Genomic DNA, 16,556 nt, shown 5'->3' with positions numbered 1-16,556 from the left:
ATACATATGTATATGTGTCCCAGTATACAACTAGGCTCAGATGGAAAGATGGAAGGAAGAGATAGAGAAAAGGGAAAAACTGCTCTTTTGTACCCCAGTCCCCAAACACTAAGATTTTATTTTCTATAGACTGGAAATCCTAAGGAGACACCATTCCATTTCATATATGAGGTATATAGGACCATATATAAGGCCACTCAGGCTGCTTAAAAACAAAAGCATAACCTAGGACCCATGGCAGAGTGTCTCGCTCAATTCTCCCACCCCACTTCTGTCTGCATTCTCTTCCAACCTTACAGCAACAGGCATGAGCACTGAAGGGGAAGGTCAGGCAGGAGGGGACAAGACCCCACAGGCTGTCCACCAGGTTAAACACACACACACACACACACACACACGCATCCTATGTGAGTTCCATCTATCACCACACCCAGACATGTGGGCCTCATCTGTCATTGCATGCACACATGCTAGCACACACAAACACATATATACAAACACCCCTCAGGTAAGCATTCAGTAGATGGCACTGGGCCAAGAACAAGGCATAGGTGGAATCACATAGGAGTGAGGCACAAGGCAACTCGCTTCCTAGTACATTTATTGGAGCTCAGTTAAAAGTGAATGCAATCGGGAGTCCCCGGCCACAGCCCCATCAGCCCAACTGGACCAGAGCTCAGGGGGCCTGGTTCCTTTCTTCCCATCATAGACAACATTATTAAAAAAAATAAATTTTACAATAATACATTTTCGCTCATCTGTAGGGTATTATTTCCATAGTTTTGTTTCTTAAAAAAATGAAAGAAAGAGAAAAATCACAGGATATATGGATATACACGTATGTTGAGAAAGGAGGCCTAGTATGTATAGACAGTGGATGGATGTCTCAGAAATAAGGAAAGAGAAAGTAGAAACAGGAGAAGAGAGAAAGGGCAGTCTTGGGAGCCCAGCAGAGTGTTAGGGACACACGTCCAGCTAGGGTCTCCCCAGCCCCACTCAACAGCCCTTCTCCCAAGGGAGACCCACCAAATGGACCCACACACACACAAAAAAAAACCCACAAAAAAAGCCAACAGAGGATCATTTCTCTTTGACTTCAAGATTCCTGGCATGAAGAAGGAAGGTGCACCTTGGAGCTGGTGCCCTTTACCAAGGCTTGCTCCTTCCCCAAAGGAGCTTCCTCCTGCAATAGCTCCCAACCCCAGCTATGTGGTAGGCACCTTGGCCTGGAGCAGCCATGGGGGTTCTCACTCCAGACTCAGACCCACTAGGCCACATAAGGTCTGGGGGTGGCAGCAAACCACCTCCGTCTTGGAAGCCAAGAGGAAGAGGTGACAAGGTCCTTGTGGCCAGCCCTCTTCCTTGCTGACTGAGACTCTCTGTGAGGCCTGGGCAGGTCCCCAGAGTAGGCAGCTGCAACTGTCCTTTCCCCAGTCCACACCAGACACAGCAAAGTCCCTTCCACGGCAGAATCTCATCTGGTCCAGAGAGAAAACACCAGCAAAGAGAAAAGAGTCGCTCCAGATCCTTGAGCCCTCCTTGGTGCTGGGTGTCCCTTGCAGGGAACCTCTGGGCAGGCTTCTGGCTGCCCACCTGCTTGTCTGTTTGGTTTATAAAAACTTCTCCAGAGAAGAAACTTGGGAGGAGAAAGGTTCAGAGACAATGTAGGGAAAGAAAAAAAAAACTGTTTTGCAAGAGGAGTGTGTGTGTGTTTATGTATGTGTGTCTGTGTAAGTCTGCATGTGTCTGTGTTTGTGTGTTTCCATTTTGTCAGGTGGGAGTTCACATCTGGGTTGCTTGAAGAACTTTTGTGCTGGCTTCCAAAAGCCTACAAGGCCAAGGTCAGCATCAGGAGTGGGAGGGCAGTCAAGGCAGCCGACAGTCTGGACCTGCTGGAGCCTGAGTTAAGTTTGATCACCTTTTTACTCCCTGGGCTGATATTTGTCGTGAGCTGATCCATGGCAGAGGAGGAGACACATACAAAGGAAACAAAAATCCATCAGTAAGGCTGTGGTCAGACAAAGAAATGAACAAACCAGAAAACTGTCTGCTCTGGACCTGCCTCTCTAGCCACACAGAGACTTTCCTCTTCCCTCGAGGAAAGCACTCTGAGGGCAGAGCTGTGCCTCCAGAGAACTGGACAGGAGAAAATGATAACCTTACTCTCTTCTGAGCCTCAGGGCTCTGGGCAGTAGTCCTTAGTAAATGGGCTGGTAGCCCCCACATTGGGGATGGGGAGTGTGCCCCAGGGAAGAAAAGGAAAATGGGTATGGTAGCACAAGCTTGTAATCCCAGCATTCAGGAGATGGGGTAGGAAAAATTATAACTTCTAGGTGAGCCTTGCATACAAAATGAGTTCAAATCCAGTAAGGACTATAAGGTAAGATTCTGTTTCAAAACCAGCAAACAAACAAACAAAAAAAGGCCCCAAAAAGACAAAGCTTCGGGGTCCACAAGGGCCTGATAATTGTCAGGGAGAAGAGAAGGCCACCTTCACCCTGCTCCTGATTACTAGGGTACTCTCCCCCCACCCCTGCACATCTGGCAGAGCCCCCCCTCACCCTTTTGCAGAATCTTGTACCACCCTTCTCCTCTCACCCAAGTTATCATCCTGGGTCTACAGGTCATTCCTATACTCCTGGGCAAGAGACTCCTTCAAGTGTCTGGGCTTTCTCTACTTCTCTGTCCTGGAACCATCACAAGAGCAGAGCCAAGCAGGTACTCAACCCATTTGTCTTAGAGGGACTTGTGGGAGAGCCTCTGTTCAGCGTGACTACTTGTCAGTCACAAGGAGACACCCACAGGCTCCGGCTGTAGCCTCTGCCATCCCCGCAGAGTGAGCTCACACTCACATCCAAGTAGGGTGTGAAGTCCAGCTGACCCAAGGGCTCTGGGTTCAAAGTTTACCTCCACAGCAGATCCTCTGGGCTAGCCTCCAATACCCATCCCCCGTGACACCCTCACTCACCTCTGTGAAACACATGCTTAACTCTTTGGAGTTGTTGGCCTTCTGTCCTTGTTCCTAGGGAAAGACAGAATGACGGGTTATCACACTGTTCGGGTCCAGGTTTTATCCAGTGTTGTCATTTACTGTTAAGCACAGGGGATGTGATGGACTGCATGGGCTGGGTCTTGTCCAGCACAAAGCATCCTGCTCCCTCTGAAACACTCAGGGTTTTTATCCAGCTCCTGGAGGAAACTTTGACCTCTAGTTTACAGCATTCTCTGATCAACAGCCATCTATATCTCTAAATACCACACACAACTCCCCAAAGACAAAGAACATGTCCTTTCCTTGCCCAGTGTTTGGCTCCCACCAGCAGCTCAGCTAATGTTTTACCAAGCGCATTCAAGCGCAAATGAATAAATGCCACAGAGGAAAAATGGCTGGTGGGTGCCAGCTCATCATTTGCCATTGCTGCTGGAGAGCTGTGGACGAAAAGATCATGGAGCCCCCATCTGAGTTCAGGAGAGAAGAGAGCTGTGATCCATTAGTGATGCCTGTCACTAATGCTCGGGGTCTGTCAACTGCGCTTGGTTGTTCCCACCCCAAACAGATGTGTGCACCCGGGAAAATGTGAAAATGAAGTGGGGGATGAGAAGAAAGGCAGGTGTGGTAATGCTGCAGTTACCTTGATGTAACTGCAGGACCAAAGGATATTCACAATCTACAGTTCTCTGTAACTGACACTGTGAGAGACCCATAAGAACAAACCTGGGATATGGAATGTCTATCCTGACTTCAATATAGCTTGGTTCTCATAGCAATTGTGGGGACAGTCTGTCCACTAGAAGCACCCACGAATCCCGAGAACTTATGCAGAAGTCACTGTTCTTGGCCAGATTTATCAATAATCTCTTGGACACTATAGGCAACCAATCATCCTGGGCATCTGGTCAATTGAGTGAGGCCCCAGCTGTCATACTGAAACCCAGGCCAAGAGAGTATGGTAATAATCCAGAGCCAGGAGGAGCCTGCTTAAGACCACAGCACCAGTGTACCCAGGTGGCAAGATCTGGCCCAGCCAAGCCACCAACTGCTATTCTCTTCAGAGGACCAGGGGCTCCAGGCCTCAAATCCCCAAAGATGGGCTTCTCCTCCTCAAGGCATGGTGCCACTCTAGCCACACTCTGGGCAGCCACTGCAGGGAGGATTTGCCTCTCATCTTAGAGACTCTACTGTCTTCACAGTTTCCCACCTGGCACCCTCCCCTATCCTAATCCTCAGCATGTCACATGTGTGCTCCCCGTGTACCGCTAAGAATCTACTTGCACCCAGCATCACTTTCTATTTTAATTATCAGGTGTGGCAAGCCTGGCCTGCCTTCAGGGATCCCCTGGCTTAGTCCTGTGTCCTCCTCCCTGCCTTCAACGTTCACTAAATATGGAATCCATATAACTCTCAGAGTCAGAGAGTCCCGTGGGATTCAAGATCCTCGTCTCATTCCAATCAAAGGTACCCTGTCTTCTTTTTATTAATGTATTTTAGAGTTACACATAAGATTGGTTTAAAGTAGTCTATTGCTTTAAGGAAAATAAGGTCTGAGAGAACAACTCTGCTAACCAGTTAGCTAAGGTGGGGCAGCCACAACACTCTGTGACTAGACAGAAGCTCAGGCAGCCGGTACAGTCCCCTAGACTTGCACACAGATGGCCGTACAGGATTCTACACCAAGATGATCCAACCATAAAGAAAATCTAAGAATGTTCCCAGACCTCAAGCTAGAACCTCACCCTCTGGCTCATTCAGAAACATGGAGATAGGATCTGAACAGGTATACTCTCTAGGGCCCTGACCTAGGCCTTCATTCCTCCCCAGACTGATCAGGGCCCAGAAACTTCACACAACCAGAGAGAAACATCCTTCAGAACCAAGGACAGTAGGCTCCAGGCTGTGAGAAGCTAGATCGGTCCCCACTGCTCATGATCTGCAAGATCTAGTTCTAGAACTCTCTAACTGCCCAGTCCTTTTCACTGTCTACTTCAGGACTTGCTTGCCTAGACACACTTGTGTAGAGGCTTATTTTTTTTTAATCTGTATGAACCCTTTTGAGGCAGGAATTATGGTCTTTTTATTTTTTTTTGCCTTTGTTTATTTTTATGTATTTGTATCTGCGCCATGTCACAAACTCAGAAAACAACTTGTAAGAGTCATTTCTCTTTTTCTACTGTGGGGTTTGAGGGATCAAACTCAAGTTACTAGACTGTGGCAAGCATCCTTTCCTGCTGAACCATCTCACGAGCCCCAAGGAAAGTAGTAGAGAAAGGTGATCTGGAACAGAATAAAAAGTAGAGAACCAAGAAGCCGGAGTCCTGGGCTCAAGCCTTGGTTCTGCTGATTGCCCAAGATAAATTTAATGAATTCAGTTTTCTCAGCTATGAAATAACCTAGACAGATGAACACACCCAACTAAGATACTGTGGTGTTTGTGTGGGACTTGGGACATGTTCCCCATAGATCTCAAGATTGCTTGTTCATCGCACAAAGCATGACAAGCACCAAGTAGCTTTGTACCCAGAGCCAGAACTCAGGAGCCAAGCACCCAAATGACACCTCGAGGTCAGTGGGTGCAACTTAAGTAGCCTGCAGACTGAGGCTACTGAGGGAAGGTGACTCAGGACAGCATCCGGCTAGGCTCTCTCTAAGAACTCCTCTACCCACTCTGCGCAATGTCAATCCTGGAGGCAAAAGCCTAGAAAAATCTCTTCCCTCTTGATTCCAGAAAACAGTGTAGATAGCAAATGGCTACAGTGGCCTCCAACAGCTAACCCAAGACCTCTCCACCCAGTTCTAGTCACACAAAACAGCAGTGAGAGGGCATGGGGGGAGGAAAGCCTGGCTTTTCTAAAAGTGGCACATGGAGGTGAGGAGCAGAGAGATGAAGGCCAAAACACAGAACACATGCCCGCTGCCTCCCTCCCTCCCTGATGGACTGGGATTGCTTCTTTCTCTGCTTCTTTTCCTGGGGCTCAGGAGATGTCAGGAAAGGGTACTTGACACAAAGTCTAAACCTGAGTTTGATCCCCTAAACCCCATGTTAGAAAGAGAGAACTAACTCTTACATGTCCTCTGATATCTACATTTGTGACATGGCACAGATACATACACATAAAAATAAATAAAGGCAGAAAAAAAAAGGGACTCATACAGAAGTCCTGCCTTGAAAGGGCTCATACAGAATCAGAAAATTAAGTCTATACACAAAGGTATCTGGGCAGCCTTAATCCCAAGAGGGTGCCAGTCCTTTCCAAATATATCTCTCTATATCTCTCTATCTATCTCTATATCTGTCTATATCTATCTCTCTGTGTCTCTCTCTCTTTCTCTTTTTCTTTCTCTCTCTCTCTCACACACACACACACAAAAAAAATACTGTCCTTAGTTGCTCTGAGATATGCTCCTTCCCTGCTCAGAACCTCTCATAAGGTAGGATCACAGACTATGGATTGTTGATATCCCTGAGAACACAGGCCCAGGCTGCTAAGACAGGATATAGCATTTCCAACAACTACTCTTACTGCATGGAGGTGAGACAGAGGAGCTTTGTAGGAAAAGCTAACTCCTGAAGGCCACAAGAAGCATGAAAGAAAAATTGGGTGCAAGTGGCACATACTTGCAAGTTTCATCCTTCTAGAACCTTTTCCCAGGGAGGTCCTTTTTGCCCAGGAAGTTAGAAGGAATTCCCCATGCTGCCTCCCAAAGTCAAGTCCTGAACTCCCAAGAGTCTCTCTGGCATGGCTCACACACTAGTGACTGTGGCCCAGCGGCAGCCTGCTGGGAAAGCAGAGCAGCCAGCTCCCTCCTGCACCCTTACTCCTGTTCTAGGGCCCATCCCCAACCTTAAGCCCTTGACCTTCTCTCACACTTGTATGCTCTCTCTTTTCAAGCCCGTGAATATGAGAATCACAAGAATCTCCCAACAGGCTTCCTGACTATGTATCGTGCCCTTGCCCATATTTACCTGCTGTCAGATTAACTCCTACAACCTTGACTCCAAGCATTTCCCACATTCCCCCCAGCCAAAATTTTATCAAGATTCACTGCTCATCACTTTCTGCCTATTCCACATATACAGGACCCTCCCCACCACACACAGCACTCCCTGTCCTGCCAAACTAACACCTGTATTTCTTCCAGGTCAAAGCCATGGGTCTGTGTTTTCAGTAAAGGACCAGTGGTAGCCATATTAGGCTTTTGCAGGCAGAATGGCTGTCATGGGTGCCTACAGGGCTGCATATGGCACAGAGACAAGATTCAAACACCCTAAGTCCTCAGCTTGGCTGTTCCCTCTACCTACCACACCCTGTTTACTCCGAACCATGTACTCAATGCCCTTCTAATCCCTCCAGGCCTGGCAGCAGGTTTTCCCTTGCTGGTTGGTCCTCAGCTTTCACTACCATATGAGGCAAGCCCTCCTACCCTAAACCCCGGCAGATCAATCATCTGAGTCTCCAGTCTATCCCTCTGCTATGAGGAACAGGGTTCTGCTTAATTAAGTTTCTCAGCCTCAGTGGCCAGGACAGAGTGACATGCAGTTAGAATTTCTATTGAACAAATGAAGCCATGTGCCAAGGTGAATTCCAGTCCCATGCTCGAGTACCAATGGGCCTGAGAGAGGGACCCATAGAGTAAAAGGATAAAATGAGTGAAAAGAAAAAAATACTGCTGCTTGAAATGTCTGGTTCAGTCATCAGGTGAGAGTGTTAAAATCTTCTCAATTGTCCAAGATGTGACAGGCAGCCTTCTGCCTCAGACTTCAGAAACAAAGACCTTGGTTATCTAAGACTGGCCTGGATCCCAGCCAGAGTTCAGTAGGGTGGAGGGAAGGGCAAGGAGATGCACACAAGACTCAGATATGGACAGAACCTGAGGCTGGAGACAACCTCAGAATATACCATAAGCCACATAAAGGGGCCACTGTTAGGTTGCTTCTATGAAACAACCTGAAGCTACCTCAAAGACAGGATGAAGTACCAGCTCAGTACTCCCCTATGCTGTACAACACTCTACGCCCCAGTCCAGAATGCCCTCAATAAGAACAAGAGCTTTCAACCCCACATCCACTCTTTGTGCAGAGCAGAGAGAGAGGGAAAGCACAAGGCAACTAGAGGCCCAGGTCCTGGCTCTGCTCAACCACCAAGCAGCCATGAAGCCACAAACAAGTTATTGGCCACCCTTCAATACAGGAAAGAGATGTTAAAGGATCCTTGCAGTCTTAACATCTAGACCTACTCATTGGGTCCCCTATTAGGCTGTTATCTAAAGGAGCCCCTTGAATTTCCCCCAAGGAAAGAAAGATAGATGAGGGAAGATAAGAAACAAGATCTTGCTCTCTTCCAACCTGTACTTTGAAGAAAGTAGGTTTCCCCCAACTCTGACTGAGTTTGCTCTTTGCCCTCACTCAGGGACTGTTTCTGTAGTCATGGTTGCTGAATTTTCAAGGGTACCATCAGGACCACCAAAGAGACCATCAGATAGAAATACCACAAACTGAGCCCTGGGGGCCTGAAGAGAGTGATACCCCAGCCAAGGACAATGCCTGGAGAGGACCTAACACCCTGCTCAGATGTTGCCCATAGACTCAGTCTCCAAGGGGGTCGCTAGTAAGGGGAGCAGGGACTTTCTCTGGCAATGAACTCAGTGACAGGCTCTCTGATCACTTCTGCTTGGGGGGTGCAGCCTTGCCAGGTCACAGAGGAAGACAATGCAACCAGTCCTGATGAGATCTGATAACCTAGGGTCAAATAGAAGGGGAGGAGGATCTCCCCTATTAGTAGACTAGGGAAGGGGTATGGTAGAGAAGAGGGAGGGCAGGTGGGATTGGGAGGAGACAAGGGAGGGAGCCACAGCTGGGATACAAATTGAATAAACTGTAATAAATGATAATAATTTTTTAAATGACAAAAAGAAATACAGCAAATTAGCAGTGATAGACAGGAGAGGGGCGTGGGGAAGAAGAAACAACAGAGCCCCCAGGACAACCCTCAGCTCAGCCAGGACAGCTTGACATGGCTGAAAAGGGGTTGCCCAATAAGATGGTAATCAGTGATTCAGAGGCATTCCTCTTACATATCTGAGCAGGAACTCAGAGGAATGCTGTGCAGGTCTCTCCTAAGTACCTGGTTTTCCTCCTTGTCGTCTAGACTGGCTCTCCCTGACATCCTGTCCAGTGACTTAGTCAGTGGGTGCCAGGTTGACAATCCTGGGGGCAGGCTTGCAAGAACCACTTTTTAAGGAGCCTCCCTCTCCTCCAACCCATCCCAGAGCTTCCTAATCCCTGTCTTTGGGCAACGTGCCTCAGTATATAATGCATTTCCACATCATCTCTTACAGCTTATCTATCATCTCCCCTGGAAACAAATCAAGATTAAGACAAGGCCCCCAGGCTGGAGACTTTGAAAGTCCACATTGTACTGGGGGAAAAAACTAAGCAAGGGTGCTTTAGCAACCAAAGACACAAACAAAACAACTAAGAATAGGGGTGTCCATGAGATGACAGAGCAAGTAAAGGTTCTTACTGTGCAAACCTGTCAACCTGAGTTTGAGCCCTGGGAGCCCACACAGTGGTGGAAGGAGAAAATGGACTCCACAAAGTTGTCCTTTGACTTCTACATATATGCCGTGGCTGGTGCACCTGTGTATACACATCACATACAAATAGGCTCGCAAATAACAACAATTGATTGATCAATATGTAAAGAGTTAATTTTCCTAAGAAGAAATAATGAGATGAAGTTACTAGGCACTGAGGAGTCTTGGGTGAGGACTCAGGCCACAGCACTGAATTTCTCTATGCCCATGAGGGATCATAGGAATGGTATAGCTAATGTTGCTCCTCCATAGGCCAGCTGTCCCCGAGAAGCTTGGGATCAAGGATACCCTCTGGGGTCATGTAAGGCGTAGAAGAACAGGTGAATCTTGCCTGAGCCTAGTCATTTGGCAGGTAGACCATGTTAGCATGAAATTGAGCTGACGCTGTCTGTGGAGTGGGGACCTGAGCTCTCTCTTGGCAGTCATTCAGGTATGCATAATGTAATTAGGAGATAGCCAAAGGTGACATTGCTTACTCCACCCAAACAGGGAATGATGGCTTAATGGAGGAAGAAAGTAACAGGAAAGCTGTAACTGAAGGCCTTTAAAGGCGACTGACTTTTAGTTTTCTTGGTCTCCTTGTGGGGCTCCTGTCCCCTATATGTTTCTCTAATCCCACCCCTCTCTTCCTGCACTCTGCCCAAAGTTTGGCCCTGAGTCTCAGCATCTGGTTTGATCCCCTGCTGGGTGAATCTTTTCAGAGGACCCTCTCTAGTAGATTCTCATCCTGTTTCCTCTCTTCCACCGCTTCTGGTCTCTATCCTGTTTGCCATTCTGAATGAGATTTAAGCATCCTCCCCAGGGTCCTCCTTAGTGTGTAGCTTCTTTAGGTCTGTAGATGGCTATCCTATATTATACGGCTAATATCCGCTTATTAGTGAGTGTATACCATGACTGCTCTCTGATCACTCGCCCCTGATGTTGCAGTCCTGCCAGGCCATGGAGGAAGAGGATCCAAGCAGTCCTGATGAGACTTAACAAGCTGGGCAGATGGCAATAGTGGAGAACTCCCCCTTTCAGTGGACTAGGGGAAAGGAATGAGGGGAAAAGGGAGGGAGGGTAGGTCTGGGGGAGCTGAAGGAGGGGGCTTCAGTGGGGATATATAATGAATAAACTGTGAAGAAAAATAATAAAATTAAAGGCGACTGTCACTGATAATGAGACCCCAGCAAGGAACAGAAGGAACAGTGGCTTCCTAACCATGAGGGTCACCAGCACAGACCTGTGATTTGATGGGAGGAACCTGTTCAAGTTCTCCTGGTGCTATGAGTGTTACATTCTACTGATTGGAGAAGACCACCGCCTACCATCTCAGGTCCTCCCAAACCTTCTAGTAGGCCATGCGTGCCCCTGCTCATGTTTCCCCGATCCTAGCAATGTCTTCAGCCAGTCACTGTCAGCTCCTGCCTGAAACACCTCCTTACTTTCTACCCACACCTCACTGGTTACCTTTCGCTCCTTTTGACTTTCTGGACTAGATCTCCTTCCAAATATATGGTTCTAGGTGTTTGTGTGTGCGTGTGTTCATGTGCGCATGTGTACGTGTGTACTTATGTGTTCTTATGTCTGTGTGTCTGTAGGTCTATGTGTGCATCTGCATCCGTGTAAGAAGGCATCTGACGTGCTTAGGATCAACCTCTTTAGCAGACAAGCTATTACAGTGAAGAATGTCATTATTTAACCTTCAAGCCCATAAAGACGGCATGTCTTCATTGTTAGAGTTTCTATTGCTACGATGAAATATCATGACCAAAAAGCAAGTTGGGGAGGAAAGAGTTTATTTGACTTACATTTCCGCACTGTAGTCCACCAAGCCAGGACAGGAATTCAAACAGGCCAGGAACCTGGAGGCAGATGCTGATGCAGAAGTCATGGAGGGGTGCTGTTTGCCCTCTATGGCTTGCTCAGCCTGCTTTCTTATAGAACCCAGGACCACCCGCCCGGGGATGGCACCACCCACAATGGACTGAGCCCTCCCACACTGATCACTAATTAAGAAAATGCTCTACAGGCTGACACACAGCATGATCTTATAGAGGCATTTTCTCAAGTGAGGTTTCTTCCTCTTAGATGACTATAGTTTGTGTCAAATTGACATAAGTCTAGCCAGCATGCTGTACAACCCAGAACAACATCAACCTCATTCACCAATGTTTCCCTAGAAGCTCATACAAAAGCCAGTATACACTGGGTCTGTACTCGACATTGCATAGATGGATGGATGGATTAATGGATGAGCAATCCAATGGATACTATAAGTCTTAGAATCAGATGAAGGTTTGAAAATTCATGCCAACAAAAGTCAGATGCATGATTATTGAATACTTCTGGATCAGTTTCTTGAACGTTGAATAAGAATATTGTCACCTTATTGTGAATTCAATGAGATAAGGATTGCCAGAACACTAGCTGATAGTTATCACACAGCAGCTGTACGGTAACTATTACATTTCTCTTGTGCCCCAGTATGTCTAATTCAATACTGTTAGGTAACAAGTGTTTTCATATTTGCAAATAAAAATGCCTAAATGGATGAAAAGGTTTTTTAAAAAAATGTTCTTTCCCAACTTCCTGACCATTAGGCTCCTAATCTCAAGGAACCTTCAGCGTTCCTTCATGTTTTCTCATATCATGCTTGACACCACGATGTGTTTGGAGATCGTGAATCATAACAAACTGCAGCTCCCAAGCTTCAGAGGCACACCCCTCACCTGGATAGATGTGCATGTGGTAATGACACTGGTCCCCAGGCTGGTGCTATCACTGAGGTCATCTGGCAATGAAGGGGTTTTCTCCACCCGAGGGGCCTGGGTGCCTGGGAATGCGGGGCCTTTGGGAGACATGTTCGCATCTGTACCATTGCCAAAGGCCTGGATGGCATTTCCTGGAGAGAGGGCAGATAAAAACAGCAAAATCACAACCCATTCCCATCACTTCTGGCTCAGCTTCCTTCCCAACTTCTGCCCTCCCAAAAGAGCCCAGGATGGTGGCATATTAAAATTTGACTTGGCTTAAAGCTCCTTTCAGACTTAAAATGATCTCCCAGTTGGTGAGGAAAATAGAAGAGGAAAGCTAGAAAAGACAGAGAAATCAAAATGTAAGGAAAGTAACACGATGAGAATGAGTGGAGAGTGGAGCCATGAACTCCAGAGACACTTGACCAGGCTGTAATGGCGGAAACATCTTGATGGTCAGCACTGAAGATCTGTCTCACAGGAGGCCCCATCCTCAGCTTTCTAGGCATGGGCTCTTCCAGCTATTTGCCAACTCAGGTACTACCTGATCCCTACCTCAGACTCAGTCATTCTCCCTCTCCACATCACCGACTTTTTCTGGACAGCTCCCTCCCACCATACCACCAACTAGTAGCACTAGTCAGCTAGTCAGGGACAAAATCATCCTTAAAATTCAACAAGTACCTACAGAAATCTCCACGTCCAAAGTCATCACATTTTCTAGTAGATATGCATACCTTCCTTTAACCAACAATGCTTCTCACCCCTGTGTTGCCAGTCCTAGAGGTATCTTCTGTATCTAAGTCTTCCAAAGCAGAACCTTAGGAGGCAGTAGGCCATGGTGCCTCCCTACTCACCCACTGGCAGTCAGCTAAGCCCACCTCTCGGTCATCCGTGATTCTACCCCTAGTCATCACTGTCTTCTTCCTAAGGCATCTGCTATAGTACTGCAGTCTCAGTGCTAGGTTACCCATCAAAGTCATATCTATAACCACTATAACATCTATACCACAGCTAGGTTGGACTGGATCCTACCACCAATGGCTAACCTGTACTACCACCCACCACTATGACTTTCAGGCAAGAAAACCCAAATGCCACTCTGGTCGCCTTCAGCGCTATGTGACAAGGCTCTCTGCAACCTCCTCCTCAGTCTATGTTCTTTCAGAGAGCCCTGAAACTCTGTCAGAATAGACTATCAGATGACTGACTAATAGCCAGATATCCTCAGGAGATACAGCCTCTGAGAAGCCTTGAGTCCTCTCTTGTCCAGAAGGGCTTGGGTATTTGAACTCTGACGCCATAGAGAGATTTACCCTACAGCTTCTATCTGCATTGGGATTATAAATGACTCCTCAGTTTACCTTATCTAGCCACTTGTCTTTTAATGACAGGCACTGGAATCTATCTCTGAATCCCTGATGTCAGACAAAAAGGGAAAGAAAAAAGGTAGATGAACAAAAGGAAGAAAGGAGAAAGAAAGAAGGAAATTATTACAGGTGGTATAATCATCAAGGGATGTCAGGCGGCAAAGGCCGAAGGCAGGACGGATTTGATTTGACTATGACTTCTTCTCCTTGCCTTTGGACAAGCAGTTAAATGTGTGTTTTTTTAAAAAGTCACCAATTCTAAGAGGAAAGAGCCACTACATGGAAAGGGTGCCTGTGGTCCTCATGAGACTCAATCCCCAAGGGAAACAGGCTGATGCTGTCATAACAGCCAACTAACATCCTTCTATCTTGACCTTCCATGGGCTGGAAGACTCTGATGGTAGACTCAGGCAGCCTACAAGCAGTTCTGGTATGAAATATACGAGAGCTAAATACTACAGATCTCTGTAGGAAGCCCTACATGGTGCAGATCCCACCAAGATGAGAGGAAAAGGACCAGGGCAGCTTCCCTCCCAGGTAGCAGAAATGTATGCCAGGTAGGAGACAGAAGGGGCATAAGGCATGGGAAAGTTTTCCCAGACTTACGGAGGCATGGGTTTTCTGTGAAGTCCCTGAGGAACTTCTCACACTCTTCTTCCATGTTACCACTACCACGACAATTGCACCAGGGAGACACCACGATGCCGGTGGGGCTGGAGTCCACGTAGTTGGGTGTCATATCAAACCCTGGGAGGGAGAAAGGGAAGGAAAAGAAGATGAATAGGCACAGTAGGACAAAGGCTCATGCTTGCCTTCCCACCTGTGCCCCATCCCAAAAAATAACACAGATACCCCAACTTACAACCCTAACTCTGAGCACAATTACCCCTGGGGTCAGCAGGAACAAAAAGGCCAAAGGCCTAGAGAACCACCAGCCTCTGTGTCATCAGGAGAGCAGAAAAGACCCCAGCAGCTCCAGCCCAGCCTTCAGTTTCCCTTGCTTTCTGCCATACAAACATGCAGTGATTCTTCTGGATTCAAAGAGCTGAAGGCTCTCATGCTAGGCTGTATCTTAATGCTAGCATATACCAACTAAGGGAACCTGGCCAAGGAACTCAGCTTCTCTTGAGCATCAGTTTCCTTGCCTGTGAAATAGAAATAGCAACAAGTCTTTAGTGAAAGCTCCAAACAAGAGCTCACGATGACTGATTAGCAGTACCTAGAAGGCTGTGGCTTAATTTCCAAAGCTCTGTAATAAAGAAACATGACCCCTCCTGATAAGAAGGTGGTCTCCCTCTACTTTCCCCTAGATGCTCTATCTGAATGCACAATGGGCAAGGTTGTGATGTCAGTCACTTCTGCCAACCTTGGGCTGCAGCAACTCCCAGCCCAGTGAGGTTGCAGAAGGGGATGGGGGAAGTGAAATGACTGAACGCACAGAAAAGGCAAGGAGGTCTTACCAATCATGCCAGCATAGGAGCCAAGACACGCCTGGTAGTTGTCCGCAGGGCAACTGGTGACTGTCCGGTAGGAGGCTCGACAGTTGGCGTGGAAGTCTGCCAGGCGGGACCTGGTGTCGGGAAAAGACCCAAGGAGGAAACAGTTTAGTCTGGCAGCCTGCTCCAGCCTCCTCCACACTGCCTGGGGCACAGAAGCTCCACACTGCAGATCCTAGAACCTGAGGAAGCCAGGAAAGGGAGGGAGTAGAGAGTGAAGGGAGGCCTATGGAGCCGGGCATAGCACAATTTAAGAAAGCCATGTACCAGTAATACCAGAACTCAGAGGGTTAACGCAGGGGTGTTATCACAAGTTTGAGGCCTGAGACACATGGTGAGTTCCAGGTCAGCCAGGAATAGTGAGAGCTGTCTCAAAAAAATGAGCAAAACTAAAGTTCAGAGACAAATGAGCAAACGGGACTCAAAGAAAATACTGGCAATGCTGTCTAACTGAATCATGCTGTCAGAAAATCAGAGAGGAGGGAGGGACTGTGCTGGTGAACCATGTCCAGGACCTGGACAGAAAACCAGGTTCCACTTCCTGATACCTAGAGCCTTGGAAAATGTTGCCCAAATCCTGGAACTCTTTCCTCTTCCCAACTCAAAGTATATCCAATGACCCCTACCCTAGCCTGATGTTCAGAGGAGCCAGAGAGAAGAAGGAAGAGTCTCCTTAGGGTGAGACATCTCCTCATTCTTGCCTGGACTCCTCTGCATCATGTCAGAGCAAAGGCCAACAGGCTGCGTCTCTCCTGCTTCCCCAGGCTCACTAGGCAGAGCCCATCTTTTAGTTTTCTCTTCATGACCCAGCATGCCACCAGCCATTGTTGTCAGTATCTGTGACATTGCTTTGTAACCACCTGTGCACAGCTCTGCCACACTCATCCGGGAGCAGGTCAAGACCTTTCTCTACCCCAGCCTCAGAACTGGATGTGAAACAAAGTCTAACACCCTTAGTTAGCTGCCTTCCTTCTCCCTCTTGCCCTAGTGCTCTGGCTACAGAAGTTTTCATCAGCCTGGACTAGGGAGGATGCTTCCCTCCCTATCATGTCTAAGACAACCATGACCTCCTACAGGGAAGATCCTGCCCATGGGAGCTCAGTTATCAGCTCATCTGAGTCTTTGACAGCACAAAGAAAGCAAGGTCCCACTGACATTTGGACCTCAGACTTCTATCTTCTACAACTGTACGACAGTCTATTTCTGTCTTAAGCTACCTAGTCTCTGGTACTCTGGTACATCCCTGGGAGACATTATAGGATCTTCAAAAACTCCACTTTGGTCAAATCTTCCTCCAAAAGGAAGCAAGGGCAATAGAAGATAATGGCAGAATGGAGATCCTGAAGAAGCTTACATTGTGAGC

General features: G+C 47.5%; 1 protein-coding gene across 2 annotated transcripts in view; it reads right to left on the bottom strand.

Moving 5' to 3' along the window:
* Positions 1–536: 536 nt before the first annotated feature.
* Positions 537–16,556, bottom strand: part of Gfra2 (GDNF family receptor alpha 2) — a 95,774-nt gene continuing 79,754 nt past the window's right edge. Inside the window, exons 5-9 of one of the 2 annotated variants that reach the window (XM_021642428.2) lie at positions 15,158–15,267; positions 14,304–14,444; positions 12,304–12,476; positions 2,969–3,022; positions 537–1,951 (exon numbers count right to left, since the gene is read on the bottom strand). In XM_021642428.2, coding sequence (XP_021498103.1) covers positions 1,829–1,951; positions 2,969–3,022; positions 12,304–12,476; positions 14,304–14,444; positions 15,158–15,267 — 601 coding nt within the window. In that variant the 3' untranslated portion in view covers positions 537–1,828. The remainder of the gene's footprint in view (positions 1,952–2,968; positions 3,023–12,303; positions 12,477–14,303; positions 14,445–15,157; positions 15,268–16,556) is intronic. The other variant, XM_060391427.1, reaches the window with a different exon arrangement.

The sequence above is a fragment of the Meriones unguiculatus genome, chromosome 9, assembly GCF_030254825.1.
Source record: "Meriones unguiculatus strain TT.TT164.6M chromosome 9, Bangor_MerUng_6.1, whole genome shotgun sequence".
NCBI lineage: Eukaryota > Metazoa > Chordata > Mammalia > Rodentia > Muridae > Meriones > Meriones unguiculatus.
This window is presented reverse-complemented; position numbering and strand designations above follow the sequence as displayed.